This window comes from Cataglyphis hispanica, chromosome 14, assembly GCF_021464435.1.
Source record: "Cataglyphis hispanica isolate Lineage 1 chromosome 14, ULB_Chis1_1.0, whole genome shotgun sequence".
NCBI lineage: Eukaryota > Metazoa > Arthropoda > Insecta > Hymenoptera > Formicidae > Cataglyphis > Cataglyphis hispanica.
In genome coordinates, this window is record NC_065967.1 from 1,359,931 (window position 1) to 1,379,157 (window position 19,227).

Below are 19,227 nucleotides of genomic sequence, written 5' to 3' on the forward strand. Positions count from 1 at the left end.
AAGAACGAATATAAAGATACAAAATGTCATTTCAAATGGTTGAATAAAGTTTATAAAATTCTTTATTTCTCCTAGCTTTTCTTATAATACGTTAATGTAGAGAACGCAGAACTTATATAAAAACGTCAATAAAAATTCGATAATATTTTAGATGCGTACGGTCATTTAAACGAATTTTGTCTAACTTTAAAAATCTGATTTAAGGGTGTGTACGGCGAATAGCGAAACGAATCGTCTATATTCAAATTACATCGCAATATTACTACGCCCGATGGATTCACTTTAACTTTGATCTTGGTCTGTGGTGTTAGTATGCCATAATCTACATCTTCGTACAAATCCTGAAAGATACAACGATTTTTTGATAAGCCGATTTTTTTTCGACAAAATTCGTATACGAAGATAAGTATTTTCCGATTAAATCTCTATGTTACGAACCTCTACTCGGTATCCTTCAGGATACTGCAGACCCAGCTCTTTCAACGTGACTGACACATCCGATGGCGTACCATCTGTTCGTCTGTTGATGAACGCGATCGCGTACGAATAATAGTTTTGGTAAACTGGAGTGATGGGCCTTGCCCAAATTTCAATGCCCTTGTGCTGCAATCAATGGATTACACTATGTAAAATGTATTCCACTGTAATTTTATCTAAATAATTAATGCCACACTAATACATCCCGGAACTAAACTGAATTTCACATTTCAACTGATTTATGCCTATCACACTTCTATATATTAAAACACTGATATATTAAATTTTTATACCACTCACTTTGTATATACGTCGACCTTGTATACCTAACGGGTCTTGATCCACGGCAATAATTTTTTTATTTTGCAAAATGGCTTTATATTCTGGCCTAATTGTCCTGAGATCGACAGACATGAGCAACGGCGCTGCTAATATAGCCCAGATCGCCATTTGTGTCTTGCTCTGTTCGTAGCTTAGTCCAAAGTTACCGATAATTAACATGTCTGGATCGTTCCAATGTCCGGGGCCGGCAATAGGCACAATTACGTCTTGATTGTTACCATAGTAATCGATGATACTCTCCACACTGGCCCACGAGTCCTGAATGTCATCAAAATTACGCCAGAGATTACAGCTCTGCGCAATCGCGGTATAATTTGGCTGAAAATAAAATAAATGTTAAAAATAGTCTAAAAAAAATAAGTTGAGCATAATATATCGCTATTTACCTGCATACCAGCATAGATTTGATAGACAGGCCAGGAGCAGGAATATATCATATGCTTTCCAGTTTGATTTAAATGATATCCAAACTCGGGATAGCCTTTGATGAACATCATATAATTTTAATACTGTTTTATTCCATTAAGAAAAGAGAAAACTCATTGATTATTTATAAGATATGACTGTACCTCTATCCATATCACTGGGATGCGCATAGCATCCATCTAATTTCACATAATCTACGTCCCAGGATCCAAATGTAGCGGCATCTAATTCCAAATAGCCCAATATACCTGGGTAGCCAGCACAAGTGTAATTACCATAATCTTCGTAGATACCAAACTTGAGGCCCTTTGAATGCACCTGACAAACAAGATAATATTTTTCATAAAATACTTTAAAGCATAAAACTATGATTTTGGAAAAGAAACTAATTATGTAACAATAAGTTCATGCAATTGATCAAACTTATAATAGAGATTTGATAAAATTAAGCACTATTAGAATAATAAACATCAAATTACATAATCTGCTAGACTCTTCATGCCATATGGGAACCGTTCTCTATCTGGTACAAGTTGTCCATTTAAGTCTCTTTCTTTCTCCAACCAACAGTCATCTACATTAATGTACTCATAGCCCACTGCGGCGTATCCTTCAGCCACCACTATGTCTGTCATAGTTCGAAAGAGACGATCACTGCAAAGCACAGTAAAACCAATTGTTACAATTCTGTCTATGTTTACACCAAGTATTCCATTCGTATAACGTATCCAGATTACTGACTGCTGCTCACCTTATGCAGTTGTCAGGATCATTCTTGCAGTCAGTGTTACACCTGAATCTTTCCCAAGCTAACCATCCCATCGGTGGTGTCCTACCCAAGCCATTCTCCAGCGCTGAGACCAGGATGACCGGCGACAGGACACAAAAGGTCCACAGGTTGCGCAGCATTCTGCAGAAAGGGAATAAAGCGCTGCTCTCTCAAGTCAATGAGTAGAATGTGGCTACCAAATCGGCAGCATAGTCCGGAGATGCGAAGCAAAGAGATTTCCGCGACGGGATGTGCAACGGAGAGGTCATCAGGAGGAGAGCCACCGTGCCAGGAGGAATGACGCGTAGCGAACGCGCGGTAGTGACGAGGCGAGCCTACCGTACTGATCTGATATAAGAGGCGGGCTGGCAAGGCTCGCTCGCTCGCTCGCTGCCGCGAGTACTTTCACCCAATGCCCCATTTCATTTTTACGCGCGATCACCGCGTCGCTGACTCGCGTCGTGCCGCGCCTGTCTCCGCCGATAGACGTCGTAGTCCTTCCAATCCTCGTTACGTTACGAGAGCAGAGAATTGCTACGAGTTTCCCTATCCTATGCGCGAGTAAATGCGACGCTACATAGCCGAACGAAGAGGTTAGGGTAGGAATACATGCCAGATGAATCCGATAGGGTTAGATTACTTTTTTTTTTTTATTCGGCCTCTCGCGAAATTTTTGGATTGGATCTTCTTCTTCAGATCATGTATTTTCTTTTAAATTGAGCCCAATTTTTATTATTCTTCTTTCGCACGTTATAATTAAAATAATGTTTTTTTTAGTCAGATAATCTTTGTCGATCTTGTTGATTACGAAAGTGAGATGAGAATTGTCAAAGGGACTCGAGACTCGAGACTCGAGAAACTCGAGATTCGAGATTGGATTTTTAGATCTTAATCAATGTTTTGTATTAATTAATAACAATATTATAAAAAATATTATCTCTTTATAATATTTTTCATAATATTTTTATCAGAGTTTCATATGACAGCTTATGTTTTTAAATTGCTTATTTATTTTCAGTCTCGAAATTTAATCTAAATCTCGTTTTGTGAATTTTTTCTTTCTATAAATTATTATAATCTGTGAATATACATATATATATATATATATATATATATATATATATATATATATATGTTTACGAAATAAAATTAAAATTAAAATTAAAATATAACGTTTTCATTACAAAATAAAAATTGTGAAATATTTAGGTAAAAGCGCGCGTGTTTAAATATATTTAGACTGACAATGAAACAAAATCTTAAAAACCATCGCAAAAAAAAATTTATTATACGAAATAGTAGAATTAACCTTGTTTACGTCGACCTTGTTGATGTGTTGATTTATAGTACAGGGTTTAGTTGACGCTAGCTTGTTACTAATAAAAATGAAAGCATCAAACAGCTGTGTGGAAGGGCGTAGACGTGACGGCGTGTTAAGAAAGCGAGAGCGAGAGGAGACGAGTGAAAGAAACGGCGAGATCAGCCGAATGATATGGCAGTGATGCTGCGAGGACAAAGAGAAAAAGACGACGACAAGCAATAATAATATTGTGAGCAGTAGACACCGACGTCACAAACTCACATTCGTGTCAACATATAGGATGTTTGAAAAATCGCCAATTTTTTTCTCGGTGCTTATATATTTTAATTATAATCATATAATCATTATTATAATGATTATATTATTGCTGTACATTTTCTCTCTCTCTCTCTCTCTCTCTCTCTCTCTCTTTTCTTTCTTTTTTTCTCTTTATCTCTCTTTCTTTCTTTCTCTCTTCCTCTCTCAACGCGTCATATTATTATATATATTATTGTTATTACTACAATTGTGTTGCTGCGGAAACTAATTTGTCTGTATCTCACTGCTCATCTATTTGAACCAACATTTAATGAAATTATTTCCGCATAGGTATGCTATACGACGCGAGTCGAGAAAGTATAGTAAAATATAAATGCGAACCGGTTTTTGTAATCTTTTTTTACTCGTCACTCTATGCTGCATGAGAAAAAAAAGAAGGAGAGGAAAGAAAGAACGAAATAAAGAAAAAAAAAATAGCGAATGTGCATACCGGGATACATACCTCCGTAAAGAAGGACAAAAGCGATCGCGATACGTCGGCGGCGTTTACATTGATGTAGTAAAAAAAATCGCCGTGACACTCTTTTATTTGTACATCTATCGCGGAAGAAATCTTACCGGACAGATCGATCGATTTGTATTTGATGCGCGTATCTTGATTGTTAAACGTCAAGTATGTAGTGATTACAAGAATTATTTGTTACGACAATAAAATAAAAATCTAATTTGGAGAATTAAAGTTGATTGCGTGTTATAGTTTAAAAATTCTCTATATTAAAAATTTGTTATATATACGCGTTAGGCTGCAATATCGTTGGCGAAAGGATGTTGAAAATATAATTAATCTCATTTACGTTCTTTGATTTTGTAGGACGCTATAAGAAATTAGCATGGTTCCTTTATCAGAAAAATGAGAAAAATACAATAAACCTCGCAATATTTTGATACAATAAATATTTTCTCTTTAGATCTTTAGACACGTAGATTACATATCTAATGAAAGATACAAACTTCAATCTTACAATCAATATTTAAATCTACTTGCTTTTAGCCGTATTGATACCGATAATGTGTTTTGATGTGTATTTGCGGTTTTTATTATGATAATAATAAGTCAATAAGATATAATAATATAAATATGTAGAAAAAAAGAGAGAGTATGTATATATTTATGTTTGCATTTATCTGTCTGGCTGTTTTTTTCCTCGTAGCTGGAATGATCGTAATCGAAGGAAAATTCTTTCTTATGTCATAAACACAATTGTGATATAAGAAATAACAAATTCAGATTTTTATATCTTGTGGATCTTATCAATCTCGCGTAGGATGAGAAACTGAGTATATATTTTTCTAAAATATATAAACAATCGCAATATATAAAAATAAAACTACATTTTTTTTTTTAGAAATATGCGTTACACTTGTCTCCCTCTCTTACATCTCTTTACGAAGAAGGAGACATAAAGGCACAGTTTCTTTCTCGCTCTCTCTCGTCTTCTAATCTCCCCCTTCTCTACATCTTACAATTAGAATGCAAAGTTTGATTTCTTGAAACGGCCGCGTTTCTCCGCTACTCTACTCTCTCTATCTTATAGAATAAATATAGAAGAAAGAAGAACCAACAAAGACGTTCGACTGTAATGATACCGAATTAGCTGTCCTAATCGGATGAGAATCGTATTATAATAGAATTAGATATTAGAAAGAGTGCGCGGTTGTAAAATCATGCTGGGTCGAGGTCGATGAAACAATTCCCATCGGTTTGCATTCCGAAGTATCGTAACCCTGGCATGATCTACATCCGCGCTCCATTCGTCTCGGAGAATTAGCGACTTGAGATAACGCGTATATGCAATTTGTATCACCGATATTATTTATATACCGTCTTGCTCGGAAAAGAAATCGGACGGTGCGAGATTTAGATAGCGGGAAATTGGTACGAGAGACCGCCTCGAGGATATGTTTTAGCCTTCTTAAGAGAATTTCTCAAATTCTCAGATCTTCTCAAAAATGTGATAATATCTTGGGTATCTTTTTTAGAAACTTTGCGCGCGCGAAACTGCTAATCGCATACAATAGAAATCGTATTTGTGATGAGAATTAAACGGCGCACGCAAGCGTGTGTATAATTTTATTTCTCATAACTTGAATCAAACGATTATTTTTATATACGCAATCGATCTTCTTACGTACGAAAAAAATGACATACCTCTTTCCGCCACGTGTTGCACGAGAATGTTATTTTATTGTGGCGTTCTGTAATATATATGCCTTATATAGAGATAGCTCTCTTGTAAATGTATCTTATATATTCTATAGTCGCAAACATTCGTATACTTTCGAAAGCTTTATTTGTACATAACAATCATGTTTTTTTTTCTTTTGTTATCGTGCATTGTCTATGTTCGATAGCCTATATCTCTATCTTAATAAAGTTTATGTTGGATTACGATATGTTTTTCTCTAATAACTTGAGTGGTATAAATAAGTTACAATAAATAAGAAATCATCAAACATCGAGCTCTCTCAATTCAAAAAATATATGCCAATGAGAATGTTGCAAAATGCATTTTGTGAATGTTTTGGATAAATAATATTAAAAGACATTTTTCGGATATCAATAGAACGAATATCACGTTTATTCTCACACAGGTTTAACTTGGCACAGCTTCAACGCTTGCACGCAATTTGCATTGCGTCGTGTTTTATTTTTGACGTTTCCAGCACGATATCGCCTTCGTATCCTTAAATGGCGACTGTTGAAATGAAACATTGAATTTTCTATAAGAAAATTAACTCAACTAAAACTTAATTAACTTAATTAAAATTCTGGACAAGAGAAAAAAATCTCGATTCATTTCGGATGGATAGAACTAATTTTATTTGGAATTCTTTGGATAACAATCAATTTATCGTTTCGAAACGCGCACCTGTCATTACTCAATTAAATAACAGTTTGATTGCTTTGAAACGCATATCTGTCATCGACATTGTACATTTTTCAAGACTAAAATCTCGAGATACAAAGGGATAAGAGATTTGATTTAATAACGATAATGTATCTTGTTTAATTATAAAAATTATTTTATCATTGTGTGAATATTATCGCTGATTCTACGTCTCTATTAAGAGACATACACACACTCTTTTTTTTTTCTTTTCCTCTCTATCTTTTAATTAAGAAGATTAGAATTTATTACGAGAGAGGACACATTGCTATCTTGATGATACAGTGATTATTTTTAAGAAGTTAAATGAAAAGGCGAGTCAATAAATGACAGCTATTTATCATTTATACATAATTACAAAAGTAAAATAAAATATATATATACGCATTTATGTACATAGAAAAACACGCAATTTTTTTAGCTCTAAAGATTGGAAGAGAGTAAGCAGCTGCGTTGAGAATTTTTATTTTACTTCCCCAGAAGAATTTTGCGGGTGGCACCGATGCTCTGGCCAGACTGAGTTGCACCCTTGTTAGAACCTGCTTGAAGACCGATCACTGCCTCGCCAGCCCGCAATTGTTCCTCTGTAAATTCACGTTTGCACTCTTCTGCCGGCTTGGGTCCCAGGTAAGGTCCTTTCCATTCGGGATGCTTGTACGTCTAAAGTGAACGAAAACATATAGTAATATATATAGCTGACACATTGAGATTAAAATTATTTACTATACAAAAAACAAATAATTGCATTGCGTTATTATAAAAATTAATATTAAGAACCTACCGTTCGGCCAAGAGCGAACAACGTCGTTACTACTTGGGCGATATCTTTCTTCTCCCATAAATCTACTGTCTGAAAAACGTCGACATCATCCACCCCATATTCCTTTAGAGCCTTTTGAAACCTGTAGCGACAATATATCACCGTATAATTTACAATTATTACAAATAATCATCGACTATTACTCACAAGTTAATATTCTCCATCATTTTGAACTGTCCGCCGGAGGTATTGATCTTCGGTACTGATCCAGGAGAGATCTTATTCATGAGATGGCAAAGGACTTGACCGTCTTTCAACACATCTTCGAAAGCCTCACCGGGAGGGAACTTTTTGCCAAGGATCGACTCGATCCATTCCTGCGCCTCCTTCTCTTGTTCAGGATTGCGTTTCGCCGCAATCTGTGTGCAAAGAGATGTGCCGTTTTTTTAAATCATAAAATTATAATAATTAAATTATAAAATTTATGATATTTATCAAAAAAATTCGGTTTTGTCCAAAGAGAACCCGGAAAACTCTGGATCACTGACATGACACGCGTAAACGGATCAGATCAGTATTTTACACCACACGATCGAATTATGTATATGTATATACCTTAGCGCGCACTTGACGTTCTAGAGCCATCCTTACGATATTTTTGAAAAGACTGAAGTGCCGGGATCCTCTTAGTCGCGGGCTTTTTATACATTCGTGTGAACCACGCTACCACGTGGCTAAGTCGGGGGAGAAATCCGTCCAACAACGTAAGAGGGTTGTATACAGGGTGTCCTAAGATATATTCCATGAGAAGAAAATCGTTTTCTTGCACGTAAATGAAGAGTATATCTCATATTATCTCTTGGATTTTGATGTATTTTCGAATTATATTCTCTTATCATCTTCTTCGTTCGCTCATTTATCAATAAATGGGACATCTGACATATTTTCTTTTGTTATACTCGACTATCGAGACACTCTATATTAACGACACAAGCGTACATGATTCCACACGTTTCGAGATTCTAATATTAGCAGCTTATTCAGATAAACGAGAAATAGGATTTCCGAAATCGCAGAGAGGTGCAGCTGCTGTGAAAATTGGACAGCTTAGTAATGATTACAGCATTTCTAGTAAATAAGCTGAAACAAAATTGGAGTAAGTGTTCTTAGTGTCGCGAATTGCTTGCCATCTCTTATTATAGCGAGCCAAGCGGAAAATATATAATAATTAAGAATATATGCTAACGGCGTATTTTTAATATTTGAAAGATGCATATACAATAGAATAAAAAAAATTGATTTTTTTATTAATAAGAAAATAGATCTTTTTTATTACATATGTCACCATGTAAAGTCTTAAATGATTTGAATGGATCCTTAATAATGACAGAAATGTCGGATCAAGGATCGCCTGATTTCTTCAAAGCGGCTCGTGTTGTCAATCTGTTTATTACAATGAGTATACCAACACATAACGTATCGGTGTAAAGAGTAGGCAATGTGTCGAGGTCCTGACTCAGAAAGAAAAAAATACGGCTGCCCTCATGGAAAGTGGGACGTGCTACTTTTAAATAGTCCTCGGCTCGGGTTATTATTGCGTGATCCAAATTTGCGGCAAATACTTCGTGCGAGATGAAGCAGAAAATTGAGAAAATTGTAGACATCCTGAGAATACAAAAAAATCTAAAGATCTAATCATTGTATTCTAATTTAGGTAAGACACTAAAGATTCGAGGAATAAAATTTTAATCTAGTTAGAATAGAGAAAGTGCGATATTTGCTAAGATAATTTTATTATAAATCAATTAAAAATGAAAATAAAAACTGTTGTACACAAAAATGTATTTTTACAAACTAAATGGCGGACTAAATGCGTTCCAACATCTATAACAAAAGGAAAATGACAAAATCTTTCACCGGCGATGACGAGATACGCGTAATTTTATTACGTTGCGTAATTTGAGTCGATTCAAAGAGGATCATTTATTGGCTGGATGGCGGTCCGATGAGTCATGTTTAAAATTAAATTCTGTGCGCTTCCAACCATGGCTACAATCTCGTCTCCGTTGTGTCGAAGATATGTGGGCGTTTTTTCGAGAGCACGATGATTTCCTCTCTATATCCGCGACGTTATCCCAAATGTAGCTACTTGCTCATCCAATATCAATTTTACACTGAATTTCAATCTATATTAATCTCTAACACATAACTTACCGATGAATTATATTTCATATATATATATTTTTATATATGTATTTCATTATTTTCACAATTAACTTTAAATAAAAATAAGAATAAATAACACAACATAATAATTGTGATAATGATACCAATGAAATATACAAATGAAAAAGATTAGTGTTCAGCCAAATATGTTTCACGTTCGAATAAATAGTTTGAATCAGATTGATTTCTTTGTAAATCTTATTAATATCGTCGTTTGGTGTAAGTACGCGGTTGACCGGAACGTGATTTGAAGAATTTTCTTCCAGCTGACGTAATTTTTGCTTCTTGCTGTGTATAGGAAAAAACAAAAAAACTCGATGAAAAATGTTTTTACGTTATAATTCATTATCTTACTTTAATATCTCGAGTAATGACTGAGTGAATGGGAGGATGAATAAGATTATATATTAAAAACTCGCTCATTCGCGCTCACTTTCACTTATTTCAATAGTCTGCTCTAGCTCTCCCATGCAAAAGATGTCATTATCATCGTTGATTTTTTTATTACTTTTACTATATATTTTTCCTTAATTAATTTTTTATATCGTATTTATTTTTAATATTTTACCTCCTTTATCTCCTTCCGCTTCTCCCTTGAACTTATTGAGTATGTATGGATCGGTGGCTCATCTTTCTCATCTTCGCTGGTATCCGCATATGTGAAAATCTTAAAAAAGATTTGAAGAATTGAGATAATTCGTCAGAGCATAAGATCTTGTATTATTAATTTCATTTTCCGCGAAACGGCGAATAATCGATAACATTTATCATATTATCATAATCGCTAATATTCACTTACGTTAGGCTGAGATTTGGTAAATTCACTGTTAAATTTTCCATCCTCGATTGTATCTGGTGATTTCATCTGCAATGCTTCCGTGGCTTCTTTTAATTTCTCCTGAAAATCGTCATTGTGCTTTGTAGTCAATTTATAATCGTATTTCAAGTTGCTTATTTTTATGGAAGATTTGTTCATCGCGGTGTTCTCTTTTCTTCTGATGTTTCTATTAATCATATCGTTCAGAGAATCTGTAGTTTTTTTCAACTCCAATAATTGTGTTTCGTAATCATTCTTCATGGACGACATTTCTTTGTCATGTATGGCTCTTGCATTTTCATATAAAATCTCCGTGTTCTGGAAGTTTAAGAAGCTATCAAGCAGATTTGGATAGATTTGACTTTTACATTAATGCAATAGTTTGGGTCTTACCTTAATCTTCGTGTCATCTCGTTTTATAATATCTTCCTTTTCCCTTTGAAGAGCCTTCAATTGTCGCTGAAGTTCGATATTGGTAAGTTCGCTATTACTCTTAGTTATTTCTAAAGTTTTTTCCATCTCAATATTTTTCTCGTGTTCAAACTGCAAGTCTTTTTGCGCCTTTGAAAGTTTATTTTCGAGATCCTTGGAATAACTCACTTCATTAGTTAATTTTTTTTCCATTCTGTTTACATCATTAATGAGTTTGCTCTCTCTTTGTTTTATTGAGTTCACTATTGCCTCTAAATTCTGGATCTAGAAAATATAATATTCTATTATTACGAATGTCAGAATTAATGGCTCTATACATAATTTACCCTTTCTGTTTTCGCACGCGATTCCTTGTCCCATATATTTTGCTTTTCTGTTAATGTTTCATATTTAGTATTTGCCTCTTTATTATTTGCCTGCATCACTTCTATCTGATTTCTATTATGATAAAAATAATTTTAAGCTTTAGGTAGAGTCAAAGTATAAAAGTATAACATAATAATCTAATGTAAAAGATATTCTCAAAATATGTGGAATAAATTTTATTAATTTAAATACTTACTTATACATAAGAATTTCATTCTGTAATTTTGAGAGAAGCGCATCTTTTTGTGCGAGCATTTCTGTAATATTACTCTCGTTTTGATCAAGCATATTTATTCGTGATTGTAAATTTTCAAGTTCCGTTAATAATCGCTGTTGTTCCTGAAATAAATATTTAGTCAGAATTATGTTTATATATAAATTAAAAAAAAATAAGCAAAGAAAAAAGAAAAATTCAATTGTACTTCAACAAGTTTTTTCTTTTCTTCAGCATATGCGCTCGTCAAGTTACTTTTCTGCAAATGGAATTCACGCTCGGTATTTTCTACTTGTTTTTGCAATTTATTTTGCTCTGTCAGTACATCTTGCATTCTAAAAAAATTATTTAATTGCTATGTTACTATTCATGTGACTTATCATGTTTGACTCGATATAACTTACTTTTTTTCTTGAAGTACCAATTTATTTTCCAGTTGTGCAGCTAATTCCGCGATATTGCATTTTTCTTTTTCAATCGTTTGTAATTGCGATTTTAAATTTTTATTTTCTAATATTAAGCGCTGTTGTTCCTTAGAAGAAGAATATATAGTCAAAATCCTCAATAAAAATTTAGCATAAATGAGAAAACCACGAGATTTCTTTTTTTGAAAAATTTGTGAGATAACATACTTTGTCGAGTATCAGTTTTTCCTCTGTACATGTATTCAATTCATTTTTTTGCAACTGTAGTTCGTGCTCGGAATTCTCTAGCTGTTTGCACAATTTATTCTGCTGCATCATCATCTCTTGTAGTCTGAGTCGAAAAATCATATAATATATATCTGTTCCTATATTTATGCAACAAATTATTGATGGTATAAGTTACCTTTCTTCTCGTAATAGCAATGTATTTTTTAATTGCGTAACATGATTCTCCAGATCTGCAATTTACAAGAATAATCATAGTAGCAACCAAAATTTTCGCGATTAAAATTCAAATAATTTTAAACTATAAAAGCGCGCCTTTTGATTTTCCGTTGCTCAATTGCAATTTCTGAATAGCTTCTTGCTGCTTCAAAATTACGTTGTTGTATAAAGCGGACAAATTAACGCGGTGCTGTTGAAAGCTGGTGAGGCTCTCGCTGATGTAGTTGAAATATTCCGTGATAGTCTCGATGGATTCCCAAGTGGCGTTTAATCTGTCATATCGAGAGAAAAATCAAGTCGCAGGATATGAGATAGGTGACAAAAACAAATTGCAGGATTTTACTTCATCCGAATTTCCTCCTTATTGCGCGTTTCCGTTTCCAAGGAGGTGGACAAAAAAGCTACTGCTTCCTGGCTTTCCTTCAGCCTCCGCTTTAGATCTTGGATAATGCGTTCCCGTTTCTGCAGAGCATGTTGAGTGTTTTCCTGCGCGCTCAAACTTTCGGTCTGCAATTTTTTTTTGCTATTTATAAAAAAAATTTATTTAAAAAAAATTGAATTAATAAAAGAGGAAATAAAGCGCAAACCTCTTCCGTCTGTTGCGGAATATCGTTTCCCGTTCGTTTCATCCATTGTCCGATCAATATATCGATGAACTTGACATTCTGCGTATTTGTGCGAGAATTCTCGGGAGCTATAAATATTGCTATTGTGAATATTAATATAATATAATTGTATGGAAATCCAAGATATTTACCTTCTTGCATTTTTAATATTTTTTTTTTTAATATTGAAATATATACGATTGCCCTCTATTTTGTTCTACTTAAGAATAGAATTGTTGCAAACTTTGACTGTGAATTGTTGCAAACTTTGACTGTGAATCAACTTCAAGTCGATCTTTTTGCTATTTATTACAATAGTTTTTTTTTGTTATTTTACAAACCGCGCACAAATAATTATAATTATAGTATCTGTACATTCATAAATATCAACATACAATATCACGTAAAACACATAATATAAATTATTATATTATTTTTGGAAAAAGAAAATAAAAATGTTAACACTATATATTGATATTTAGTGATATTTAGTGATATTTTATATTATATTTGGCGCGTGCAAATGTATTACAACGTTCTCTGTCGGTTATCGTGCAAACTTCTTCATCAAACGATTTCGAACTCCGAAGGATATAACAGAATAAACAGAATATAACAACGATCATCTGTATATTTATTCTACATGGTGTTTTCAAAATATTAGTTTGAAGTAATTATTTTTCGCAAATGCGATTGTTGACGCTTATAAGCATGATGAATTAGAAAGAGAAGAGAAAAATAATTGCAGACCCGATATAATTTGTATATATATATAAATGGTGTTCTTTTTTATATTATTAAAATTCTGAGAAAGTTGCAGAAAACATATTTTCAATATTGTTATCATAGATGTAAAGTGTGTTAGTAACCTGAAGTAAAATCTGTCAGAGACAAATCGAAAGACTAACTATGTCAGGAATATTTGAACAAATCAAGCTGCTTTATGATCAAGCATTATACTCAAATGTGATCTCTCTAACAAACTTAGTGCTCTCTCTCAGCGAACATAATGCTGATATGTTACCTGGTTACACCAAGTTTCATGTATATGTCTATTATGCGGATGCGCACTTCTATTTAGGCAAGTACCGCAGAGCAGAGACTCTGTATAAGAAAGCTCTGCAGTTTCGCAAGTGCTTGCTAAAATCTAAAGGCACGGGAAAACCTTTATTGGATGGACAGAAGGACCTACCATCAGATGTCAATATCAAATACCAGATTCATCTATGTCTGATGAAATCGAAAAACCTACAGGAAGCATTGCAAGTTCTGCAGAGCATCCCCGGCAAACAACGTACTGCCAAAGTGAATATGGCATTGGCCAAGATGTTTTATGAACAGGGAATGGAGCGATCTGCCATTACCACATATAAAGAAGTTTTAAGGGAGTGTCCGCTGGCTCTGGAAGCGGCTGAAGGCCTTTTATCCTTAGGAGTAAAAGGTGTAGAAGTCAACTCTTTAATTGTTAGCTCTGTCTCTAACTCACTGAATTTGGAGTGGCTTAACACATGGATCAAGGCACATGCTCATATTCACAATAGAGAATACACTCATGCTGTAACCACATTGAGATCATTAGACAATGTTGTTTTGCTCAGGGATAATTTCAATCTGTTGACTATCATGGGCGAATGTTACTATTATGCAGGTGATGATAAAAATGCTATGTTGTGTCTGAAGCGAGCCCGAATTATTGAGCCTGATATAACAAAAGGGTAATGCAAATTTCAAGTATTATTTGTGTGTATATATATTTTGTCAAAAAATATTTCTTGTCGAAGTATTTACCATTTGTCATTTGTCTATAGAGTAGATATATATGCTGCAATTCTATACAAGATGCACTACATCAAAGATTTGGAGCGATTAATACCGGCGATAACTGCTAACAATGAATGCACTGGTGAAATCTATGTAGCTATGGCGTATTCCTTATACGCCGCTAGGAAATTTAGCAGGGCAAACACTCTTACTGCTCAAGCATTAAACCTAAATCCTAATGACATAGAGGCCACGATATTACGCGGCAACATTTTCATCGAGCAGAAAAAATATCAGGACGCGTTGTTCTTTTTCAGACATGCAGTGCAATTAAAACCCTATAGATACGAACCGCATAAAGGCTTAGTAGACTGTCTCGTCGGGATGCACAGACTGCGAGAGGCTTTGAATATCGCCAGCAGTTCTTGCAAACAACTTGGACATACTGCAAGGGTTTTAACGGTGAATTAAAATCCAAAAGAAAATCTCGAAGATATATTGATGTATCTTTATGTTTGCAGTTATACGCATCCGTCTTAATGAAAGATCCTGTATCAGTAAGTAAAGCCAAAAATCTTCTTGAAAAGGCATTATCCCAAGATGAAGTCTACTTACCCGCGGTATATCTGCTCGCGGAGATATACGAACAAGAAATGAACCTGGAAGCAGCCATTGAATTGCTTGAAAGACATTTAGAAAATAATTCTACCTGTAAACTTCATCAAACTTTGGGAGACTTGTGGGCAAGAGTACACAATGAAGAGAAAGCTCTAGATCATTATGCCATAGCTTTAAAGTATATTTCACATTTCTACAATCATTGATTTCTGTTACAAATCTGGATAAAGCTTATTCATTTTTTATTTATTTCCAGCTTGGATCCAAGCAATAGAAGAGCCCTAGAAGGAATGCACAGACTAGACAATTCTTCCAGTAAACTAGACTCTGCTTACTATATGACTGTCGGTGAGGAACAGGCTGATACAACTTATGATGTCGGTGATGGTCTACCAGACACAGACAATGATGAGGCACCTGAAGAAAGTGAGACTGAAGCCATTTGGTCAGATATGGACTTGGAAGCCAACAGCCAGTAGCCATTCTTGTTACAATAATGATGATCGTTTATGCTGCTTGATTAACTCTTGATTATAGATAATTTCTTAAGAAAAGATCTTAGAAGAATAATTTCAAGCATTACATGAAATGAGACTAATGTGATTGGATAAGCTTAATGGAATAAAACCAAATGTATAATTTCTCTTTTGTTATTTGTATCAAATAATAAGATTTGTTTGACATAAGTCTATGAATAATCTTGTCATTATAAAATTAATTGCTCTTTATTACATCTATAGGATATATCTATTATATGTATGTTTAATTTATTTGTTATTGTTTGTAATCGATTTTTTATTTATGTTTTCTTCATTCTCTTTATTATTTTGATGTGTGTAAGATGCACACGCTTAATAAAAACGTATAGTGCGCATGCGCATTTGAGCACAGCACGTCAGTCACAGTTTGTTGCTCAGGGCCTCGGGGTTCAGATGAGTGCGAGAGTCTGTGATGACGAGTGTCTTGTTTGATCTTTTCATAAAATTCAGTGAATATATACATTCAAGAATATATATTTAATAAAAGAAACGAAAGCAGAGAGACAGAGATTCCTTTCACAAAATAATTTACAATAATTGTAAATACAAAATGGAAGAGAATAAAAAAATTTCGTTTAGTTTTGTAAAATCTATGAAAAAACCATTACTGGACAAACAGATACCACATGAGGAGAAAAAAGTGGAATACATTGAATGTCTTGATGAGAAGGCGATTAAAGTGATCGGGTAAGTCGAAGAAATTTATTATACTAAGAAAATCAATGCGATCATATGTATGTACACATACCTACCGTACTATACAAAAACCTAACCTAATCTAATTTATTTACTATCTGCGAACATATACTTTGAATATCAATTGATTTGCGATATTTCAAATTTTGACCTTATTGCTTTATCTTCATATAATTTTAATTAATGATTATATATAGTTCTTATGATTAAAATATGAATATTAAAATATAATACAATTTAATACAAATATGAAATTTCATATACTTGTTATATAAAATTTAACAAATATCTTTAATAAATTGAATAAAAATGCATATATAATTTATAGTTCACAATTTTTATACAAATGAGATAGAATTTGATTTGAACTTAATCAATTTTGTTATAATACAAATAATTTGATAAGAATACTTTTGTTCATAGAAAAGAAGAAGAGAAAAAAGAACCTCTTGTTATCCCATTATTGAAATCTAAAACTTGGCATGATAGAATTATTAATAAAATAAATGCCGATATTTTTACACAAAAAAAAATTAGTAAAAATGATGTTTCTAATATACAAGAAGCTGTTTCTGATATGCAAATAAAAACAATATCAAATGATAAAAATGAAAGTATATTAGATGAACAAGCAGCTAAAGAGATTATAGAAGATCTTAAATCAATAGAAGAAAAAGATAAATTAAGTGATCTGTCTTTACCTTTAATAAAAGGACAGAATTTAAACGGTGCAGAGGAAGTAAGTGGAATTACATTAATAATATTATATTGTTAATATGCCATAAAATCAAATAATAAAAATTGTATATATTTAATATATTCTTCCTCTACGCAGAGTATGTTAGATGATTATGAGAAGGTGCCAATAGAAGACTTTGGAACAGCTATGTTGCGAGGTATGGGCTGGAAATCTGGAGAAGGAATTGGAAAAAATCCAAAGTAAGAACTTTTTTTTATAGAGACTAATAGAGTGTGCTCTATATTTTTTGTTTTTTATTGCAGTGTACATTTTTAGATATAAATCAATTATTTTCTTTTTTCATATTTTTATATACTATTTTTATAGACTTGTAACAACTATTGTACCTGAAGTACGGCCATTTGGAATGGGACTTGGTGCAGATAAGTTAGCACTGCAAAAAAAGGATGGAAAAATTAAAAAGGAAGAAGAAGAATTGAAAATAGAAAAAGGAAGTTTTATAAAAATCATTGTTGGCAAGCGATCCAATACATATGGCCAATTAGAAGGTTTTGATGATGCGGGAAGATTAATTATAAAAATGGCATTAAATGGAGACATCATCTCTGTGAATGAATGCATAGTTCAAGCAGTAACAAAGGCAGAATATTTGAAAAATTCTAAAGTTTTAAGTTAGTAAATAAAATAAATTATTTTTTAGATATTTTTTAAAAATATAATTATATGTAAAATATATATATCTATATAGATATTTCTATATAGATATAAATATATATATATATATATATATATATATATATATATATATATTTCTGCAGTTTTTAGCTTGTAACTTAAACAAATTGATTAAATAATTATTATAGTTTCTTGGTTTTTCTGCAATCATATTGAATTATGATATAAAGAGGAAGATATCACATGTATCTTATGCAAATTTTATTGTGCGAGAATAAATATGTCGTTCCATATAAATATACTATTCTTTAATAAAAATAATGAAATTACATTCATAATTTCCTTTTTTTTCAACAACTTTTTATTGTTGGTTTAGATTGTTTAAAAACATACATTGTGGATTTTTAAAATTAAAAAATTGCAAAATATTTTTAAAATTACCTGGATATTTACTAATTCAAGACAAGAAAAAATAAGGAAATTTCTTAATATCAATAACTTCTATCAATCTATATCAGCAAGAGGAGTAGTAACATGCAGAAAACGAATTTATTTCAATGTAAAATAAAAAAATGATGTTTTCTATAATTCAATATGGTTACAGTGAGGGACCAAGAGTATTAAGAATATAGGAAATATATGAATATTAAACTATATATATTTGATTATATTATATCATATCTTTTTAAAAATCCTTATATAGTTTTTTAATATTTATACACTATTATTGCAATTTCAATTTTTAATATTTACTGAATCTAATTTCAGATGTTGCTAAATATGAAGAACATAAAAACAAGGAAGATACAAAGAAAGAAAGATCTTCAGATTATTTTAACAGTAATAATGACAATGATTTAGATGTATTTGAAAGAAAAAGAAAACATAAGAAGAAAGACAGTGTACATAAAACAAAGAAATCAAAGGAGCGGCAAAGGGATTCATCTGACAATGATAGTGACAATAAGAAAAATAGAAAACGAAGGCGTTCCAATAGTAGTGATAGAACGAAAAAAACAAAGAAATCTAAAAAACACAAAGAAAAAGATAAAGAACGAGAACGACGAAGCGATAAAATATCTGAATCTGTCAAGAAAAAATCTAAAAAACACAGGAGATCTCGATCGTCTAGTAGACGATAATATATAGCATGTATGTTTTGTTTTATACAGATTTATATAACATTATTTGTGTATGTCTTTTTAATAAAACTTATTTTTCTATATGGCTTAATTTTTTTAGGTAAACTTCCTAAAATAATTTTTATTCTATTGACATAATTTTTGATTCAAAATAAAATCAAGTATTCAAGTGGATTTTTACCAATGAAAAAATTCAAGCCATATGTCTAAAAAATAAAATTTTAGATCATTTTTATTTAAATTTGGTATATGCAAACTAGAATAAT

At 32.5% G+C, this 19,227-nt stretch overlaps 6 protein-coding genes across 9 annotated transcripts in view; 2 read left to right on the top strand and 4 right to left on the bottom strand.

Annotated features, from left to right (window-relative positions):
* The window catches only part of LOC126854371 (proton-coupled amino acid transporter-like protein pathetic), a 54,811-nt gene extending 42,819 nt beyond the window's left edge, over positions 1-11,992 (bottom strand). The window contains exon 1 of the mRNA XM_050601001.1: positions 11,989-11,992. The gene's annotated coding sequence lies outside the window, so the exon portion shown is untranslated. The remainder of the gene's footprint in view (positions 1-11,988) is intronic.
* LOC126854372 (alpha-N-acetylgalactosaminidase) lies at positions 45-6,307 on the bottom strand. 3 transcript variants are annotated; one of them, XM_050601003.1, is made up of 8 exons: positions 5,803-6,307; positions 1,997-2,155; positions 1,725-1,899; positions 1,389-1,563; positions 1,206-1,300; positions 778-1,137; positions 439-603; positions 45-341 (listed from the first exon to the last, which is right to left on the bottom strand). In XM_050601003.1, exons 2-8 carry the CDS (start codon positions 2,152-2,154, stop codon positions 162-164), a joined length of 1,308 nt encoding a protein of 435 aa, XP_050456960.1. In that variant the 5' UTR covers position 2,155; positions 5,803-6,307; the 3' UTR covers positions 45-161. The 3 variants fall into 3 exon arrangements, with proteins under 3 accessions (XP_050456960.1, XP_050456961.1, XP_050456959.1); XM_050601004.1 differs by lacking the exon at positions 5,803-6,307 and adding an exon at positions 3,324-3,479; XM_050601002.1 differs by lacking the exon at positions 5,803-6,307 and having other exon boundaries at positions 1,997-2,740.
* On the bottom strand, positions 6,451-8,074 carry LOC126854384 (muscle-specific protein 20). Its single transcript, XM_050601028.1, has 4 exons — positions 7,917-8,074; positions 7,509-7,720; positions 7,323-7,443; positions 6,451-7,201 (listed from the first exon to the last, which is right to left on the bottom strand). The coding sequence occupies exons 1-4, from the start codon at positions 7,944-7,946 to the stop codon at positions 7,010-7,012; spliced, it is 555 nt and encodes a 184-aa protein (XP_050456985.1). The 5' UTR covers positions 7,947-8,074; the 3' UTR covers positions 6,451-7,009.
* LOC126854623 (uncharacterized) lies at positions 9,729-12,992 on the bottom strand. The gene is made up of 14 exons (XM_050601554.1): positions 12,983-12,992; positions 12,813-12,919; positions 12,569-12,732; positions 12,322-12,497; positions 12,185-12,239; positions 11,989-12,112; positions 11,761-11,888; positions 11,565-11,691; positions 11,339-11,481; positions 11,103-11,214; positions 10,738-11,040; positions 10,327-10,662; positions 10,096-10,194; positions 9,729-9,815 (listed from the first exon to the last, which is right to left on the bottom strand). Exons 1-14 carry the CDS (start codon positions 12,990-12,992, stop codon positions 9,729-9,731), a joined length of 1,971 nt encoding a protein of 656 aa, XP_050457511.1.
* Positions 12,993-13,422: 430 nt separating this feature from the next.
* Positions 13,423-15,894, top strand: LOC126854651 (anaphase-promoting complex subunit 7). The gene is made up of 4 exons (XM_050601586.1): positions 13,423-14,545; positions 14,639-15,053; positions 15,113-15,387; positions 15,466-15,894. Exons 1-4 carry the CDS (start codon positions 13,740-13,742, stop codon positions 15,686-15,688), a joined length of 1,719 nt encoding a protein of 572 aa, XP_050457543.1. The 5' UTR covers positions 13,423-13,739; the 3' UTR covers positions 15,689-15,894.
* A 218-nt stretch (positions 15,895-16,112) lies between these two features.
* LOC126854673 (G-patch domain and KOW motifs-containing protein) lies at positions 16,113-19,180 on the top strand. Of its 2 annotated transcripts, XM_050601609.1 has the most exons (6): positions 16,113-16,435; positions 16,868-17,183; positions 17,280-17,383; positions 17,511-17,815; positions 18,588-18,971; positions 19,062-19,180. In XM_050601609.1, the coding sequence occupies exons 1-5, from the start codon at positions 16,299-16,301 to the stop codon at positions 18,959-18,961; spliced, it is 1,236 nt and encodes a 411-aa protein (XP_050457566.1). In that variant the 5' UTR covers positions 16,113-16,298; the 3' UTR covers positions 18,962-18,971; positions 19,062-19,180. The 2 variants fall into 2 exon arrangements, with proteins under 2 accessions (XP_050457566.1, XP_050457565.1); XM_050601608.1 differs by lacking the exon at positions 19,062-19,180 and having other exon boundaries at positions 18,588-19,042.
* The last annotated feature ends 47 nt before the right edge of the window (positions 19,181-19,227 follow it).